This window comes from Garra rufa, chromosome 17 (genome assembly GCF_049309525.1).
Source record: "Garra rufa chromosome 17, GarRuf1.0, whole genome shotgun sequence".
Taxonomy (NCBI): Eukaryota; Metazoa; Chordata; class Actinopteri; order Cypriniformes; family Cyprinidae; genus Garra; species Garra rufa.
The window spans coordinates 11,956,889-11,973,683 of record NC_133377.1 but is presented as its reverse complement, the minus strand read 5'-3'; the positions used below and the strand labels follow the sequence as shown (position 1 = coordinate 11,973,683).

Here is a 16,795-nt window from a genome sequence, read left to right as displayed (position 1 = left end):
AAATGGAGGGGGTTTCATTATTTACCAAAGTAATATCCAAGATGGCGACATCAGTAAAACTTAAAAGTCTTATCACTTTCTTGACACGTCAGGAGTCCTTTCAAGCTGTAACTTCATCTGTCAAATATACAGTAACCGACCACAGCTTTTGTTTCTGGAGAACAGTATCTGATACACGTTTGTGCAGCACAGAGCAGCTCTCTCCCACTGTATGCTTTGACAACTAGTTGTCCAGTCCGGTTCTATTGGAAGTCCTGAAAAATTACAGGAGTGAGTTTATAGAATGCAATTGTCAATAACCATACTGTGTGTGAACGGAACAGTATTATGGATTCAAATACAACTATATTCTGCTGCTGTGTTAAAGTGGCCTGTACTTCCTTTTTGTGGTGACATGAAATACCATTATTGATGGTGATGTGGTTGAAAATTCCCCTTAAGTGTTTCATGCCTCTGTGGTTACCCATGCTAAGAGTTGTAAGATGAAAAAAGGATAAGGTTCTTTACTTCTCTAACTTTTGATAAAATCTCAAATGGGTTCAATTGCAGTCAGCCCATTTCAAAATGAAGGCCTGCTATGGGCCAGAGACTCAATCTGCTTTTGTCTCTCTAGGATGGGTACTTAGGGCATGCCTTAACAACTCTAGAACACTGAGTGTATATTAGTGTTTCACCTTCACATGCCAATAAGTGTCTGCTGAAACCCTGTTAACAGGAGGTCTTGTCTGGTACCCAAAATACCCAAAACAATAAAAACACTAAAAACAATAATAATATAAATGACTAATCAATTAATGAATCAATGAAATTGATATATAAATGACTATAATGATTATTATAAATGATTATGATTACATGGAATAATTAAATGATTAAATGATAAATGATTATAAATGAATGAAGAATATAGAAAAACAAAGTAAAAGTAAAACACAACACAAATGTATGGTTGCTCTCATGAAGCAACACACACAGTTTGCATTTGAGGATCCTCAGATCCTTCAGTGTGAAGTTTCCACAGTCAGTGATGGTTTGGGGAGCCATGTCATCTGCTGGTGTGGGTCCATTGTCTTTTATCAAGTCCACAGTCAACACAGCTGTCTGCCAGGAAATTTTAGAGCACTTCATGCCTCCTGCTGCCAAAGCTTTTTGGAGATGATGATTTTATTTTCCAGCAGGATTTGGCACCTGCCCACAAAGCCAAAACTACCAGTACCTGGTTTATAGTCATGGAATAACTGTACTTGATTGGCAGGCAAACTCGCCTGACTTAAACCCCATTGAAAATCCATGGGGTATTGTCAAAAGGAAGATGAGGGAACAGAGACCCCGAAATGCAGATGAGCTTAAGGCCAATATCAATGCAACTTGGGCTTCATAACACCTCAACTGTGTCAAAGACTGATCGCCTCCATGCCACGCCGCCTTGATGCTGGAATTAGTGCAAAAGGAGGCCCAACAAAGTACTGAGGACTTAATACAGTACATTAACACACTTTTCAGAAGGCCAAAATGTGTTTAAGATCCTTTTTTTATTGGTCACATGAAATATAAAAATTTTGTGAAATACTGGAATTTTTTTTGTCTTTAATCCATAATCATCAAAATTGAAACAAATAAAGGCTTGAAATATTTCACTTTGTGTGTAGTGAACTAATATAAAATACAAGTTTCACTATTTGAAACAAATTATTGAAATAAATTTACTTTCTCTTGATATTCAAATTTTTTGGCACATACCTGTATAAGGTTTTTTTTTATGCATCTTTGCAAATCGCCTTTCTTAATAATGTGCTAGTTAGCGAGTTTTGCGGCTAAATGCGGCTAAAGTTAAACATTAGGGCTCCTCACCCTATGACAGAGAGGGTCGAGGCCAGTAGAGCTCATTAGCATTTAAAGGAACATGCAACAGAATGGCATGCTCTAAAAAGGGCTGATTTTGACAAGGTAAAAGGAGTGTGTCACACGGACGGACTGAGACGTGCGGATCCATTTGCAGCATTTTATTCAGGCAAACAAACACAAAGGGGCAGGCAGAAATCGTGGTCAAACACAGGCAGAAGGTCGGGGCTGGCAGCGAGAATCATACACAAGAGGGAGTCCAGGAATCAAAACACAGGAAATCAAACACGGAAAGAAACGCTCAGAAATGCAGCCGGGGCAATACAAGACTTCGCGAAGAAGCTGTGTGTGTGAGTGGCATATAAGCTGTCCGTGTGATGAGCTGCAGGTGTGTGTGTGTGTGTGTGTGTGTGTGTGTGTGTGTGTGTGTGTGTGTGTGTGTGTGTGTGTGTGTGTGTGTGTGTGTGTGTGTGTGTGTGTGTGTGAATGAGCTGCAGGTGTGAGCAGTGATCAGTGCAGAGAGAAACAGGGAGCAGGTGAATGCAGTGATTAGTGCAGTGGCTTGTGGGGAATGAAGTCCATGATGTGTAGTGCAAGAGTTAATGACAGGACGACTCAATTCGTGACAGAGTGTTTTTTACACTACCACTGAAAAATATTAACCAAAGTATGTAATAGACTTCTCATAAAGACCCTAAAGCACTGGTCTCAAACTCAATTCCTGGAGGGCCACAGCTCTGCACAGTTTAGCTCCAACCCTAATCAAAGACACCTGATCCAGCTAATCAAGGTCTTCAGGATTACTAGAAACTTCCAAGCAGGTGTGAGTTGGAGCTGGTTGGAGCTAAACTCTGCAGAGCTGCGGCCCTCCAGGAACTGAGTTTGAGACCTCTGCCCTAAAGAATCATATCAACTTGTGGAAAATGGGCATCCAATGACCCCTTTAAGCCATGTCTGTGAAACCGGGGGTTGGTCTATTAATTAATTAAACCAGATTTTCTGCGCTCGACTGCTTGTTGTATATGGTATGCTTCATCAATAAGGTGTATAATGAGTTTGATTTTTCACTGTATTAGTCACTTTATTAGTCCAATAAACGTTTTTGTTATAGCAGGTTTGTATGCTTAGCTTGAACTTTACCTATTACGATGAAGTTTTGTATTGGTCCATATTGTTAGTGTTAACCATGTTGATTTTCAGGCCCTAAAAATGCAAGCCCTGAAAATATAAAGTATTCAAATGCAAGCACTGATAATGCAATACCACCCCCTTCCCCTTCAGTGCAATTCGACATGCTTTTTTTTTTTTTCAAATATATTTGTCATTATCTTACTTCCAAATATGTTTTGATTATCTCTAAAAGTGATTCCAATTGTATTGTTTGTAAACCCCACAGAGAGACCAGTTTGCTAAATGAAGATTAGTCGCCAAATTAGAAGTTCATTGGGTTGACAGACAGTTACTGAAGACGGAGTTCTCCACTCTTCAGAACGCCATAGCAAAATGAGTAAGAGTCAGCATCAAACTTAACTTAGCACAGAAACTTGGTTAAAACTGATAACTTTTTTCCTTTAAAATACATATTCATTTTCTCATGAAGACACTTACTGCATTCCTGACAAGAGTCAGACCCTCAGACACCTCAGATACCAAATACAGATATTGACTCATCATTGTTGCCGGCATTCTCACCATGTAGATAAGCATGGCCTCAGCCCACATACTGCCTGCCTGGGCAGCATTAAACCAAGTACTTTTTGGCTTTGTTTTTTGTGTTGTTATTATATTTTTAGGCATATTACTTTGGTTTGGTCTGTTGCTCAATGTTCAGGACAAGTGATAAATATATACAACATATCAATAATCACCAACGTGAACAGTAAATTCAAAGTAGTCATCAAAACCACTACTTTTTTTTTTTCTTTAGCCTCACCATCAGTGGTATAGCAGTAGCATTTCCTGTACGAATATAAATGTCTTTAAGGCCTTATCAAACTAAACCTGTGACATTAACTGATGGTGTTAATATCGTCCTCAGCTTTGTCAAGTTGTGATATTCATATTGGTTGTGAAAAGCCTCACATTTGCTGCATCATATTAGTTATTTGTGTGTTAACAATTAACATCAGCATTTGTTTCTTAAAAGGATAGTTAACCCAAGGTTAACAACACAGTCACAGGTTTAATTCCCTTAATGCATTAAAAAATGTAATTGGTTTATGCAGTCTCTGAGATTGGCACCATGGTTCAGTGTTTGAGCTAAAGAAACTCAGAAACTCAGCCTAATAATTTTTCCAAGACCATATGGCAAATAATTTAGCCAAAATTGTACTTGTATAGGTTCAACAGCTTGTCACTGGGTCAGCACTTTAAAAAAACATATTTGTACCATTTTCAACCCTGTTTCTGGAGCATAATCAGGATGTAGAGCTTCCTGCATGTTAAAGGTTAAAGGTTATGAATAAATGCATGTATTGCACTTGAACCCTGCAATAATTACTGTAATATCTGACTAAACTCAATGATTATTTTTTAATCAGAATAATGATTGTTGTGCAGTGTATATCAATTGTAGGGTGTTTACCTTTAAAACACACTGCTTTAAATATAAGAGAATATTTAGGAGCGTATATGGCTCATTTTCATTGTACATTGTTTTGAAGGGATAAAAAAGTATTTGAAAAAATGCATGCAAAGGTGTTAATTCAAAAAGGAAACTAGTCTAAGACACTCTTTCGCATCAAAGTGCTAATTCTGTGTGGTTGTTTTGACAGAACTCTGTGATGAGCACCTACACCAGCTGTGAAAATTTCTTGCAGCAAACTTGTTTAGCACAGTAGAAAGCGTTGGTCTGTTCGTCTGTGACTTTCTTGGTTGAATGTTTAAATGCAAATTAGGATTTGGCTTTGCAAGAGTTGCAAAAACAGAATCTTCCAATTCAAATAATTTTCAGGTTAATATGGCCAAGTGTAGAACTGCATTTAAAGCCTAAAGGAACAATGCAAAAGAATAGGAAATGCATTGTGTTTGTGTGGTTGTCCGGACATTGTGGTGAAGGCAAAGTTCTCGTGAAACCTCTTGTCTTTCAAGATGTTCATGTCTTTCTTTCTTCAGTCATAAAGAAATAGTTTTTTGAGGAAAACATTCCCATATAGTGGGCTTCCATGATGCCCGCAAGTTTGAACTTCCAAAATGTAGTTTAAATGCAGCTTCAAAGGGTTCTAAACAAACCCAGCCGAGGAAGAAGGGTTTTATCTGGCGAAACGATCGGTTATTTATATACTTTTTAACCTCAAATGCTCGCTTTCAATACATTTAGGGTAGGTGGAAAAACTCCCATCTCATTTTCTCCTCCAACTTCAAAATCGTCCTACATTGCTGCAGTGTTTACACAGTGAACATGTAAAGAAGATCAACACCCTTTACAAAAAAAAAGGTAAAACAGCAATTTTGAAGTTGGAGGAGAAAATGAGATGGGAGTTTTTCGACATACCCTAACTGTTTTGAACCGGAATACACACAGAGTTCATGCAAAGCTATAGACAACACAAACATTTGAGGTTAAAAAGTATATAAATTGTAATTTTGTTTAGAAAATAACCGATCGTTTCGCTAGATAAGACCCTTCTTCCTCGGCTGAGATTGTTTAGAGCTCTTTGAAGCTGCATTTAAACTGCATTTTGGAAGTTCAATCGCAGGCAGCATAAAAGTCCACTATATGGAGAGAAATCCTAAAAAGGTTTACTCAAAAAACATAATTTCTTTACGACGAAGAAAGAAAGACATGAAAATCTTAGTTGACAAGGGGGTGAGTAAATTATCTGTAAATTTTTGTTCTGGAAGTGAACTTCTCCTTTAAGACCTAAGACTAATACAGTTTAGTTATAGATATAATTAAGATTTAAGATATTATACTTTTCACTCTTTACAGATTTAGTAACATTTTTACTGCACAATAACAGCTGATTCTAAATAATAATTAAAAACACACTTATTTAAAAATTGAGAATTATACAAAAAAATCAACAACGGACGTGTTTTGATATGAATTTTATTAGACAATAATTCAGGGTGTTATTGATTTTTGGCCATAAAAAAAAACAGTATTACAAAATATAAATAAAAATTGATGTTACTGCTTTTGTTTGCATAAAACCACTCAGTACATATCTATATCTTGCAATACACATACTTTAGACTATTATGGCAGTAAGTTTAAATGTAGTGTTATCACAAAAAAAAGTTTTTTTATTATTAATAATTTTAACTGAGAAACACTTGTTAAATGCACTTTTGAGAAACTGTAACTCCAGTTGCAAGTGAAAACGAATTAGACTCCAGTTCACTTATGGTATATGAAGTAATTAACTGGTCTGTACATTAAGATTGACCTGATACTTGATATGAAGCGAGATGATGGCTGTACTGCTTGTGCATTGTTTAAAAAAAATCTTATGTAAAGACATCTTGATGTACAAATTGTGTTTATTTATTGGAATGCTTAGGAAGGAAAGTTAGTGTTTTGCTTGGAGATGAGTGGCTCTGGTTAAATGCAGAGATGCAGAGGGACCAGATCGTAGTGGTAGATGCAGTGAAGCCCACGGCTCATAGTAAAAGGCAGGTGCATTTGGACAACTTCTCGTGGCTCAGCAGACCATGCTGGCTTGTGGCCAAATTCTGGATCAGGCTCCAGAAGTGCTTGAAGCTGATGCCTTCCCCATCTTTCACACCAATTTGCTTCAGCACTTCTCCAAAAGTATCCGACTAGAAAAAAAAAAAAAAGAATTTGGTCAATCCATTTCACAAATATTTTTCACTTCTGCATTTGAAAACTGGTACTCTGTCGCCCTCATGTGGTTGGTCTGCAAGGCTTCATCAAAAAATATTATTTTTAAGCATTTTAACAGCTTTAACAGTTACTCAATTTCAAATGCAGTAAGTGCAACAAATGCTAACATATTCAAACTTAAATATAATCAAATACAAGATTGATATTAATTCTATGCTTAGATATTATTCAGTCTGTATAGTTTTTCACTCTACTCTTACAAACATGTCACAACATGAACTGTGCGCGCAACTGCATCAGCACTGAAGTACAAGATCACTGAAGTATTGCTCAAATGTTACAGTACCATATACCTCAGAGCATTAGCTCTTCATTCAACTAAAAGAAACACAAAATCTATGTCAGAGGTTCTCCCTCAAGCTGTAAAAGGCCTGCCATAACATGATCTGATACCGACTGTAACTGAAGAGCAGCGTCAGTTTGACTGCAGGAGAAATTATTTATCTTTCAGATCAACGGCAGCCACCATTTTGCTCCTTCAATGGAGCCACACCCAGTGTCCTTCGCTGGCTCAACCTGAGTTCAAACTGATCTGTGTAATCAGACCACACCTCTATCTAAGGCAACAAACTCTGGGAAACAGTCTCTGTGAAACCAACCAATCCCTCAGACTAAAAAAAAAGTTAATTTATGGTTTAGAAAAGAAAAAGATTGCCAGCTGTGGTTGCCAGAAATTTTAATAAATATGGTGACAATATACAGGCAATAGAGGATTATATATATGTACAGATAACACACTGGCTTAGAAGTTCAACAAAACTGGTCTTTCCAGCACATGAGGCCAATAACAACAAAGACAGTGCTCTGTGTTTCCTACACAAAGACAAAACACCACTACAGTAGCACACAGACCTTTAAACATTGCAAAAACATTTATAGTCCCAATATTATCATTACCGTAAGTTAGTCACTTACTGTAGCATTAAAATTATTAATGACTGTTACACTGTAACTACCATTAGAACAGTCACAGGAAATGAGTAATGAGTTTTGAGTCACTGGTATCTGTTGGAATGAATAACAGCATGGGTTTTACCTTGACTAAAGTTGGCAGCTGGGAGGAGAGCAGATTCTTGAACTCGTCTACCTTCAGTGTAGGCCGGTTATCAGAAGAAGCAGCGTGGAAGTTTGAGACCAAGGTGTTGATGGCCTTCTCAAGGTCAGAATACTGCAGAATTAAGAGAGTACAGATGTTGTGAATAATATGCACTCTTAAAAATAAAGGTGCTTCAAAAGGTTCCACAAAAAAACATTCAGTCAAAGAACCATTTCTTGGTTACCTTTTTATAATCTGAAGAACTTTATCAGCCACAATTTTATTTTGTGAAACAGAAAGGTTCTTCAGATGTTAAAGGTTCTTTATAGAACCATTTAGACAAAAAGGTTCTTCTATGGCATCATGACGCACCTTTATTTTTAAGAGTGGAAGGGGGATTTTACTAGTATAGCAAACACTTAAAAACATAGATTTCATAGATTGGCGTCATTAGAGAACCTGTTTAAGTTTCACAAAGAAGTTGTTATCCTTTTTATAAAAACACTCATGTATTGGAATTTTAAAGAATCTAGAAACAAATATACTGAAATGGAGAGTTTATAGTCATATTCTCTGCTCAATGTCTATCATGCTCGTCTTGTCTTTTATAATCAAGCAATGAACATTCAGACTGGAGCAATCACATACACCTGTTTTCATACTGGTCATTCACCTCTAAAAGATCTAATGTGCTTTTCCATGCTCTTTCCAAGCACTATCAATGGGCTCTGTAAACTCTGTCTATTCAAACCTTGTTGCTCTCAGACAATTATCCAGGAGAGTACCTGAAATACCTGCATGCCGGGCCATGACAGCCCGCCCTTATTATTTACTTAAGCTGTGCATTTATGATGGAAACCATTTTCCTGTTTTAAGACAAAAGGTTAGGCTTCCACTGCTTTGACCTGAAATACATTTCCTGCATGTTGTTTAAATACATAAAAACGTGTGGGTACAGTAATAAAATGTGTTAATATGTAACCCCAATTGCAGTTTTGAACATTCAAAAACGTTCTACACACTTTCTCCGTCTTTCTTTGAGTCCACATTCGTTTTGAGGCTTCTGCCAGAGAGCAACAACGCAAAACTCTGATTGATTCCCCGTGCTTTCCATTTCTACACAATGGCTGTATGTCAAAACCTAGTGAGCTGCCTGTTTAGACAGCATTTTTTGGGTATCACAGGCGTGACGGGGGTGGTTAGGGCAGGGACGCAGCCAGCTCACTAAGGTTTGACACACAGCCATTGTATCGTTTGCATACAGAGAATTGCGAACGTTTCATTGCAGCGAAGCTCTCGACTCATATGGCTTGAATTATCTTGACATATTTCGAGTCTTTCTTTGTTAGGGAGCATTAACGCAGGACTCAGCGCAGCGGAATGTGAACGAAGGCAGGGCATCGAAACGCATTTCTAAAAGTTGAATTTCCATTTAAAACACTGTTATTATGGAACAAGACATTAAAAAAGCGAGACACGTCACAAGAGTCAAAAAAAGACATCAGTCAAACGCACGTCCGCATAAAAAACAAACAGAAAACAGCAGAGGCAAACGCGTCGGTTCTACTTGTAGTTTATAGATTGCTCGTAAAAAAGCAAAACAGAAGCAAAAAGCTTCGTCAAAAAACCTTAATAGAAACTAGTTCTGTATTTAACAAAACAGACTACAGCATCTGGACACTGTTTCGGTCAAGTGCGTTATTGCCGAGTTTGACAAACGCAAAGTTTCAGGAGAACAAACCCACAAAGCGCAGTTTACATAAAAACTCATAAACGCATAACTGCGTGAAACCGAATTTAAACGCAAAAGAGCACTCACAAATATATAATAGAGCATAAACCACATACCTGTGTCGCCATTTGAAGTGATTTGTTTTATTTTCTTGGCTCTAGTTAAACTTTACTGTTCCCGTCGTGCACTGCTCGTTACTTTACACTCTCAGCGTCCCATCGCTTCTGTCACATCTTGGCTGGCATCCTGAATCCTCCCACTCAGGAGAAAAAAAAACTAAACCCACCTTCCGTGTCAGTGACTGCTATGGGAAAAATGTCTCCTGTAATTTGATGCTTTAGGACAGTGAACCTAAAGGGGCGGAGACGATCGGGTTTCATAGGCTCGCACCCTGGAAAAAACTCTGGAAAACCAGGTTTCCGTATGACACATTTTTGTTGATGGATAAAACTATTGGAAAACAGCCTTACTGCTCCTTTGGGAACACATCTGGAAGCTCTCAGGATGAAAATTCTTGTGCGCAACAACAGGCCCCTAGTTCAGAATGTGTGATTGGGTTTGCTGGGCTAGTTTTGAAGAACTGAGAAGTTCAACCAAATATTCAACGCAGAGTACATTGTTTTGGTTAACCGGGCTGTACGCCTTTTTCATGATATTCTTTTCAGGAATGCTTTGGAAATAATGTATAGTGGGATTCCCATTGAGCAAGGCGTGTCCCTGGTCAGATCAAAATTCACTGACTTTGGCTGTCTTCCTCTGCTTGTTTTCTGAACACTTCTGGTAATGCACAGGCAAGGGCATGCTTAGCATTTTGGGTGGGTGCCCTAGATGTACTAGAAAGTACTAGACGTGACACACCTTTGACAGCATTGCATGAGCGAATCACAAGACCATAGTATAGGACAGCAATGCACTGGTGTGTATAATCACACAGTTTACACATAAACAAACTGAGCATTGAATTAGTCAGTCTGTCCTCATCTTCGAAAAGTTGCACCACCCTCTTGTGCAAGTTAAAAATGGTAATTGATACCTAGCTGGCTTTGTATGACGCGTTTACAAAAACAGAATTACATATGCACGCTTTAAGCATATGAATATTTCAGAAGTTTAGACTTCTTTTTGTGACTTCTTTTTCACTTTGCCATATGTACACATACATTTGAAGTCAAAAGTTTACCCCAATGTAATTATTTTACCAAAAGTAAAGTAAATATCTTTTGTAGCTTCTGAAGGGCTGTACTAAATAATCATTGTCAAAAGTCATTGTTGGAAAGGGTCCAAATAGAAAAAAAATGCCAAACAAAGTATGAAGGGACTCATGAACAACTATCACTAAACAAATAAAACACAGCTGTGGATCATTCAGGAAACAACACAGTATTAAGAATCAAGTGTATGTAAACTTTTGAATGGGGTCATTTTTATAAATTCAACTATTATTTTCTTTTGTGGACTTTGTAAATGTATTTTATGTGCAATGGCTTATTCAGGAAAGTACTAAATAAAAAATACCATGCATTTTGTACGTTCCTGCTTACTTTGGTAAAATAATTAACATTTTAGTACTGACCTGAATAATATATTTCTTATTATAAAAAATATATAAAAATCTTTCAAAAGTTTACACATGCTTGATTCTTAATACTGTGTTGTTAACTGGATGATCCAGTACTTTTTTTTTTTTTTTTTTTTTTTTTTTTTTTTTATTGTTAGTTTTTCATGAGTCCCTTGTTTGTCCTGAACAGTTAAACTGCCTACTGTTCTTCAGAAATAATCTTCAGGTCCCACAAATTCTTATCTTTTTCAGCATTTTTGTGTATTTGAACCCTTACCAAAAATGACTATATTATTATAAGATCCATCTTTTCACACTGAGGACAACTGAGGGACTCATATGCAAATATTAGAGAAGGTTCAAATGTTCACTGATGCGCCAGAAGCAAACATGATGCATTAAGAGCCAGGGGGTGAAAACTTTTTCAGGGTAAATTGTAATTATTTTGTCTTCTGAGAATCATGTAAGTATCTTCTGTAGCTTCTGAAGGGCAGTACTAACTGTAAAAAAAAAAAGGAAAATAAGCGAAATAAGAAAAATGTACACATCTTCATTCTGTTCAAAAGTTTTCACCCCCTGCTCAGTTGTGTTTCTATCTGGAGCATCAGTGAGCGTTTAAACCTTCTATAATACAGTTGTCCTCAGTGTGAAACAGTTTAACTGTTCAGGACAAACAAGAGACTCATGAACAACTATCACAAAAAAAAAAAAAAAAACACAGCTGTGGAATATTCAGTTAACAACACAAGCATTGAAGTATATGTACATTTTTGAACAGGGTCAATTTTATAAATTCAAACATTATTTAAATGTAAAAATGTAAATGTCTTTTATGTTAAATGGCTTATTCAGGTCAGTACTAAATAAACATGCATTTTGTACGTTCCTGCTTATTTTGGTGAAATAATTAACATTTTGCAGATTCTGTACTACTTAAAATGTACTTAATAGAATTTTTAATCATTTGACATGATTAAAAAGTACACTTAAAGTGCACTTAAGTGTGTTAAGAAACATGAGCCATGAAAGCTAACTCTCTTTAAGTACACTTAAGTGACATTTTATTCCATTATGTGCAGGTACATTTTTTAAAAGTATGCTTTTATGATTTGAAGTACACTACAATAGCACATTTAATACAACTGAGCAAACTTTTTCACAAGGGAATACAATGGCCCTTTTGTGTTCTGGCTTATGAAGTGGTATTGTCAGTTTCTTTGGTGCATGTTGATTCTGGTTTGGTACTCTACTGTATGTTACTGTGTCAGCTGGAATCATCATGGTTTAGCCCCATCTTAACTGTAGATGGTCACAATTTTTCTTTTTCTTGCTACATAATATCACGTTTATTCTAAGTGTATGCACAAACAGCAGTATTTCTCACTGCAGATGTTGGTTTCAGCTCACTGCAAGTCTACATTCTTCACATACCACACAGTTTTTTGATGGCAAGCTGCCATTTGCAGACTGCCTGTTTTACCTGCAGCCAACTGCAAATGTTACAAAAAGAACAAGTCTGCTTTGTATATACAGACTCGTGTTCACACTTGTGGTTGTGATGCATACACTTCACATACTTAAGAGTTTCAATGTCAAATATTTGCTCATGAGTGTGTCATTATCTACCTTACAAAGGTATTGCACTCTTGTGGATAACCAAACAGAGAGAGTGAGTATTGAAATATATTGTTTGTTATTTTAAAAATGTATTGTTCCATTTTTAGCAAACCACTAAATTATAGTATTACAGCAAAAGCTATAGTAAAATCCTGCTAACTGGTTCATCCATTTTTCAAACAGCATGTTGTACTGTCCTAAGAAATAATATCAGTGTGCCCTCCAGCTTGTTACTTTTCACATAGAGAAGCAGGAAACCTAATCGCATTAGGATTAGTTTCCTGTCATCGTAACAAGGGTTGAAATATGACTGATAGAATATGTATTTACTCTGCCTATTCTGATCCCGATGTCACAACACCCTGTCCTGTTCAAACCTGTGCTAAACTGAATCTACGTCTACCCTGCCTTAATGTCTCATAACTACTGACATCGCAGAGTCATGACTCTCCCTGTATCCGTTTCTATCCTTTCATCAGTCTCATTCTTTCACCATCTTTCATTTCTCAATCAAAGGCCTGGGGCCCACTACAGCCTCAGCCAACTTCCAGTAGTGCCTCAAAATGATTAAAAATAAGACAAAATAAGAATTAAAATGAGCCAAAACAACTGAAATTATTTTAATTCCTATCTAATCTCATGAATGTACCTGGGAGAACTTTTATAAGTACGTCACTGCAGTTTCGGTAAAACAACGAGCATTTGTAATCTATTTCATACACAGTTATGATTACAGCTCCATATGTTTCTCTTTCCAAGCTTGCTTGGTAGCTCAGCCGACACGGAATTGGATTTAGGATGCAGAATCCTTGGGTACAAATCCCATGAAAGACATGACTCACGATGAAAGAGCTGAAAGATGAGAAATAACAAGCTTAAACAGTATGCTTGCGATTTTTTACGTCATATTCACTTTTGTTCATATTATCTGTTTACCTTCAGCTTCTTCCACAAGACAGTTGTCAGCTTGGTGGTGTGTTTGGGGTCATTATCATGTGGAAAACTGTTGTCCGTCCTAGTTTCTGGAGGGAAGGCATCATGTTCTGCTTCAGAATGTACGGTACATAATGGAATCCAAGTTTTGTCTTAATGAACTGCAGCTCCTCAGTACAAGCAGCACTCATGCAGCCCCAGACCATGATGCTACCACCACCATGCTTGACTCTAGGCAAGACAATTTTCTTGGTACCATCATCGCCACAAATGCTGGACACCATCTGAGCCAAAGAAGTTCATTGTATGCTCGTTGTATTCGTGCTCTTGGACAGGTTGTCTTCAGAAAACTGTTTGCAGGCTTTCTTGTGAGCCAGCTTCGGGAGAGGCTTTCTTCTGGGACGACGCCTATGCAAACCAACTTGTTTCAGTGTGCGGTGTATGGTCTGAGCACTGACAAGCTGACCCTCTACTTCTGCAACCTTTAAAGCAATGCTGGCAGCACTCATGCATCTGTTTTTTGAAGCCAGGTTCTGCACCTGACGCACAGAACAAGAGCTCAACTTCATTGATCGACAATTGTGAGGCCTGTTCTGAATGGAACCCATTCTGGAAAGCCTCTGTATGACCCTGACCACTGTAGTATAAGTCAGTTTCAGGGTGTTACTGAACCTCTAATAGCCTTGGCCATCTTTGTGGAGAGCAACCATTCTAATTCTCAAATCCTCAGAGAGTTCTTTGCCATGAGATGCCATGTTGAACATACAGTGGTCAGTATGAGAGAACTGTACTTTAAAAAACAGTCTTTATGTATTTCACAACACTTCAGAATGTTATTCTTATTAATTGAGGGTCATTTTTTAGGATTTTTTGCCCAAGCAAAGTCTCTGAGAAGCTGACACATTGCACTTCTGGAGACTCCAGGTAGGTTGCAGTTCTGGAAAACGGTGGCGCTGGAGACTAAATGGTTCCTGATGGTTTCATATCTAATTCTTAACATTAATTCTTACTTTTTTTGCAATTAACATGCATCTTTTCTCCTCCATCTGTTTTTTCTGACAATGCAGACGCAACGAGCGTTTTTCTGTCCGGTGGTCATGCCTTAACTTTGCAAATTCCAGTATTGCATTAGTATTGCATCCTTCTCATGGGCATTTAATAGTTTTTGACTAGTCTGAGGTAAATCTCTTTTTTTGCTCATTTTATCAGTAAAAGAAAATGTGCCTAATAATTGTGCACACCTGAATATAAGGAGTTTTTCATGTCCAGCCTTCATGGACAATTATATATCACTTATAAATAATTAAATACAAAATGAATAGTAGTTATTAAGATTGATGTGGTTTGGAATTGGTCAAATGTGCTTGGAAAAAAAATATGACCACAATATCAACGTGCCTAATAATTATGCACACAGTGTAATACAAGATACACAACTTTGTATGGTCCTGTCAAGCAGACAAAAAAATAAACATGATGAATAAGACATGTGGTTATGCATGGTTAAACAACATAATGCTGTTATCACTTAGTGTGTACTCACTTTTGTTGCCAGCCATTTTGACAATGGCTATTTACAGAGGACTAAATCTATACAAGCTGCACATTGACCATTAAAAAATTTAAGTTTCATTTCTATAGTATTCTCCCTTGAGAAGATATACTAAAATGGTTGCTGAAATGTGAGGGGTGTACTCACTTTTGTGAGATACTGCACTCTTAAAAAGGATGTGTTAAAAACAACACAGCCTGTGTTGTTTCTTAACACACCTTTGTGTCTAGTTAAGGACAACACATTTTGTGTTAGTTTTAACTCAACTAGTGTGTTATTCCAGCTAACACAGAAAATGTGTTGATTTTTTCTACACACTATTGTGTTATAAATACACAATTTGTGTCAATTATGTGTTATTTTTTTACCAAATTTTTGTATGCAATAAAGACACTGCAAACTAATGTATAGTTTAAACACAATTTATTAAACATGCTACTAACAATTACATAAAAACTCAAAAAGGTTAAAAAAAGAGAGGTAAACAATCAATTCAGTCATTTCAACATATAATTGTTCCTTGAGTGAAAAGTTGTTAATGGTTTATAAAGTTTGTACTTTAAAAAAAAAAATGTGGTATTTGACAACCTCTTAAGCATTAATCGTTTTATTTACATATTTTTATCAGCATACAAGTGATGGTGAGGGTCGTGAGATGAAGTCTCTCATTTGTCTCTGTCATGTCAGTAACTGCCACAAGCACTTCAGGAGTGTCTTCCAGTCAAAGCTGCAAGAGTAAAATAAAGATACTTTTGTTATTTATAGGCTACACATAGCGAATATTGTAAAATAGCGATAGCTAAAAAGGCAAGAAAAGCTTTAGCATTAGAGATTATGTTAGCGTCTTAGGGCAATTTGCACAATACATGTCACAATGAAGCTGTTCATTTTCAAAGAGAAAGACGCGACGAACGAATGCATTTTCTCATTAGCACTACAACGTGTCAATGATGAATTAAAAGCGATTCTGTTCACAATTAATCCGACAAAAGAAACTATAAAGCTTGTTAAAATAAGCTCCCACCGTCGTGATGTGCCGCAGACGCAGGCGCAGCTCGCATCGGCATTCGTGAGGCAATTTTACCACGTATATGTGCCAAATGCCCCTCGACCGTCTCCAAACGATCACAAAAGACATTTTAAAAACGCATAATGGCAAATACAAACATTTCTTACCTTCACACATCGAAGTTATGTCCTGACGATGAAAACTTGCAGCACGAGGAAATTAGCTTGTCCCAGTAGAATAACGGCTCATGAAGTGAGGCAAGCAGCAATGTGATTGGCTGATATTTAACACATATTGTGTTGGACACACTGTGTTGGATATTTTCTTTTTTCTTTTTCGTTTTTAACACACATTTAACACAAAGTAACACAAAATGTGCTAAAATAGACATAACACAAACAATGTGTAAAAAATTAACACATCCTTTTTGAGAGTGTGTAACTGCTGAGTTGCCTCAAAGAATGTTGTTGATAAAGGCTATTTTTGTTATTTACCAGAACGTACAAATGTATTTATTTAATTTATTTTTATTTTAACATATATAAAATATGAAAGTTCAAATTTATAAAAAGTTTCTCTAGAGCAAATCTAGCCTCAGAATTTTAATTGATTGAGTGGTGCAAGAAGAACTGTGATTGATATTGAAGAAAAACCAGAAGAAAGGCAT

The 16,795-nt window shown here is 36.9% G+C and overlaps 1 protein-coding gene across 1 annotated transcript; it reads right to left on the bottom strand.

The window, feature by feature from the left end:
* Positions 1 to 5,877: 5,877 nt before the first annotated feature.
* s100v2 (S100 calcium binding protein V2) lies at positions 5,878 to 9,734 on the bottom strand. Its single transcript, XM_073821770.1, has 3 exons — positions 9,576 to 9,734; positions 7,728 to 7,859; positions 5,878 to 6,606 (listed from the first exon to the last, which is right to left on the bottom strand). Exons 1-3 carry the CDS (start codon positions 9,585 to 9,587, stop codon positions 6,448 to 6,450), a joined length of 303 nt encoding a protein of 100 aa, XP_073677871.1. The 5' UTR covers positions 9,588 to 9,734; the 3' UTR covers positions 5,878 to 6,447.
* Positions 9,735 to 16,795: the final 7,061 nt, after the last annotated feature.

Bases quoted from the DNA above. Each gene is read 5' to 3' on its own strand.
- s100v2 (XM_073821770.1), bottom strand. The intron at 6,607-7,727 runs GTAAAACCCATG...TTTTTTTTCTAG, and splicing joins AGCTGCCAACTTTAGTCAAG to TCGGATACTTTTGGAGAAGT.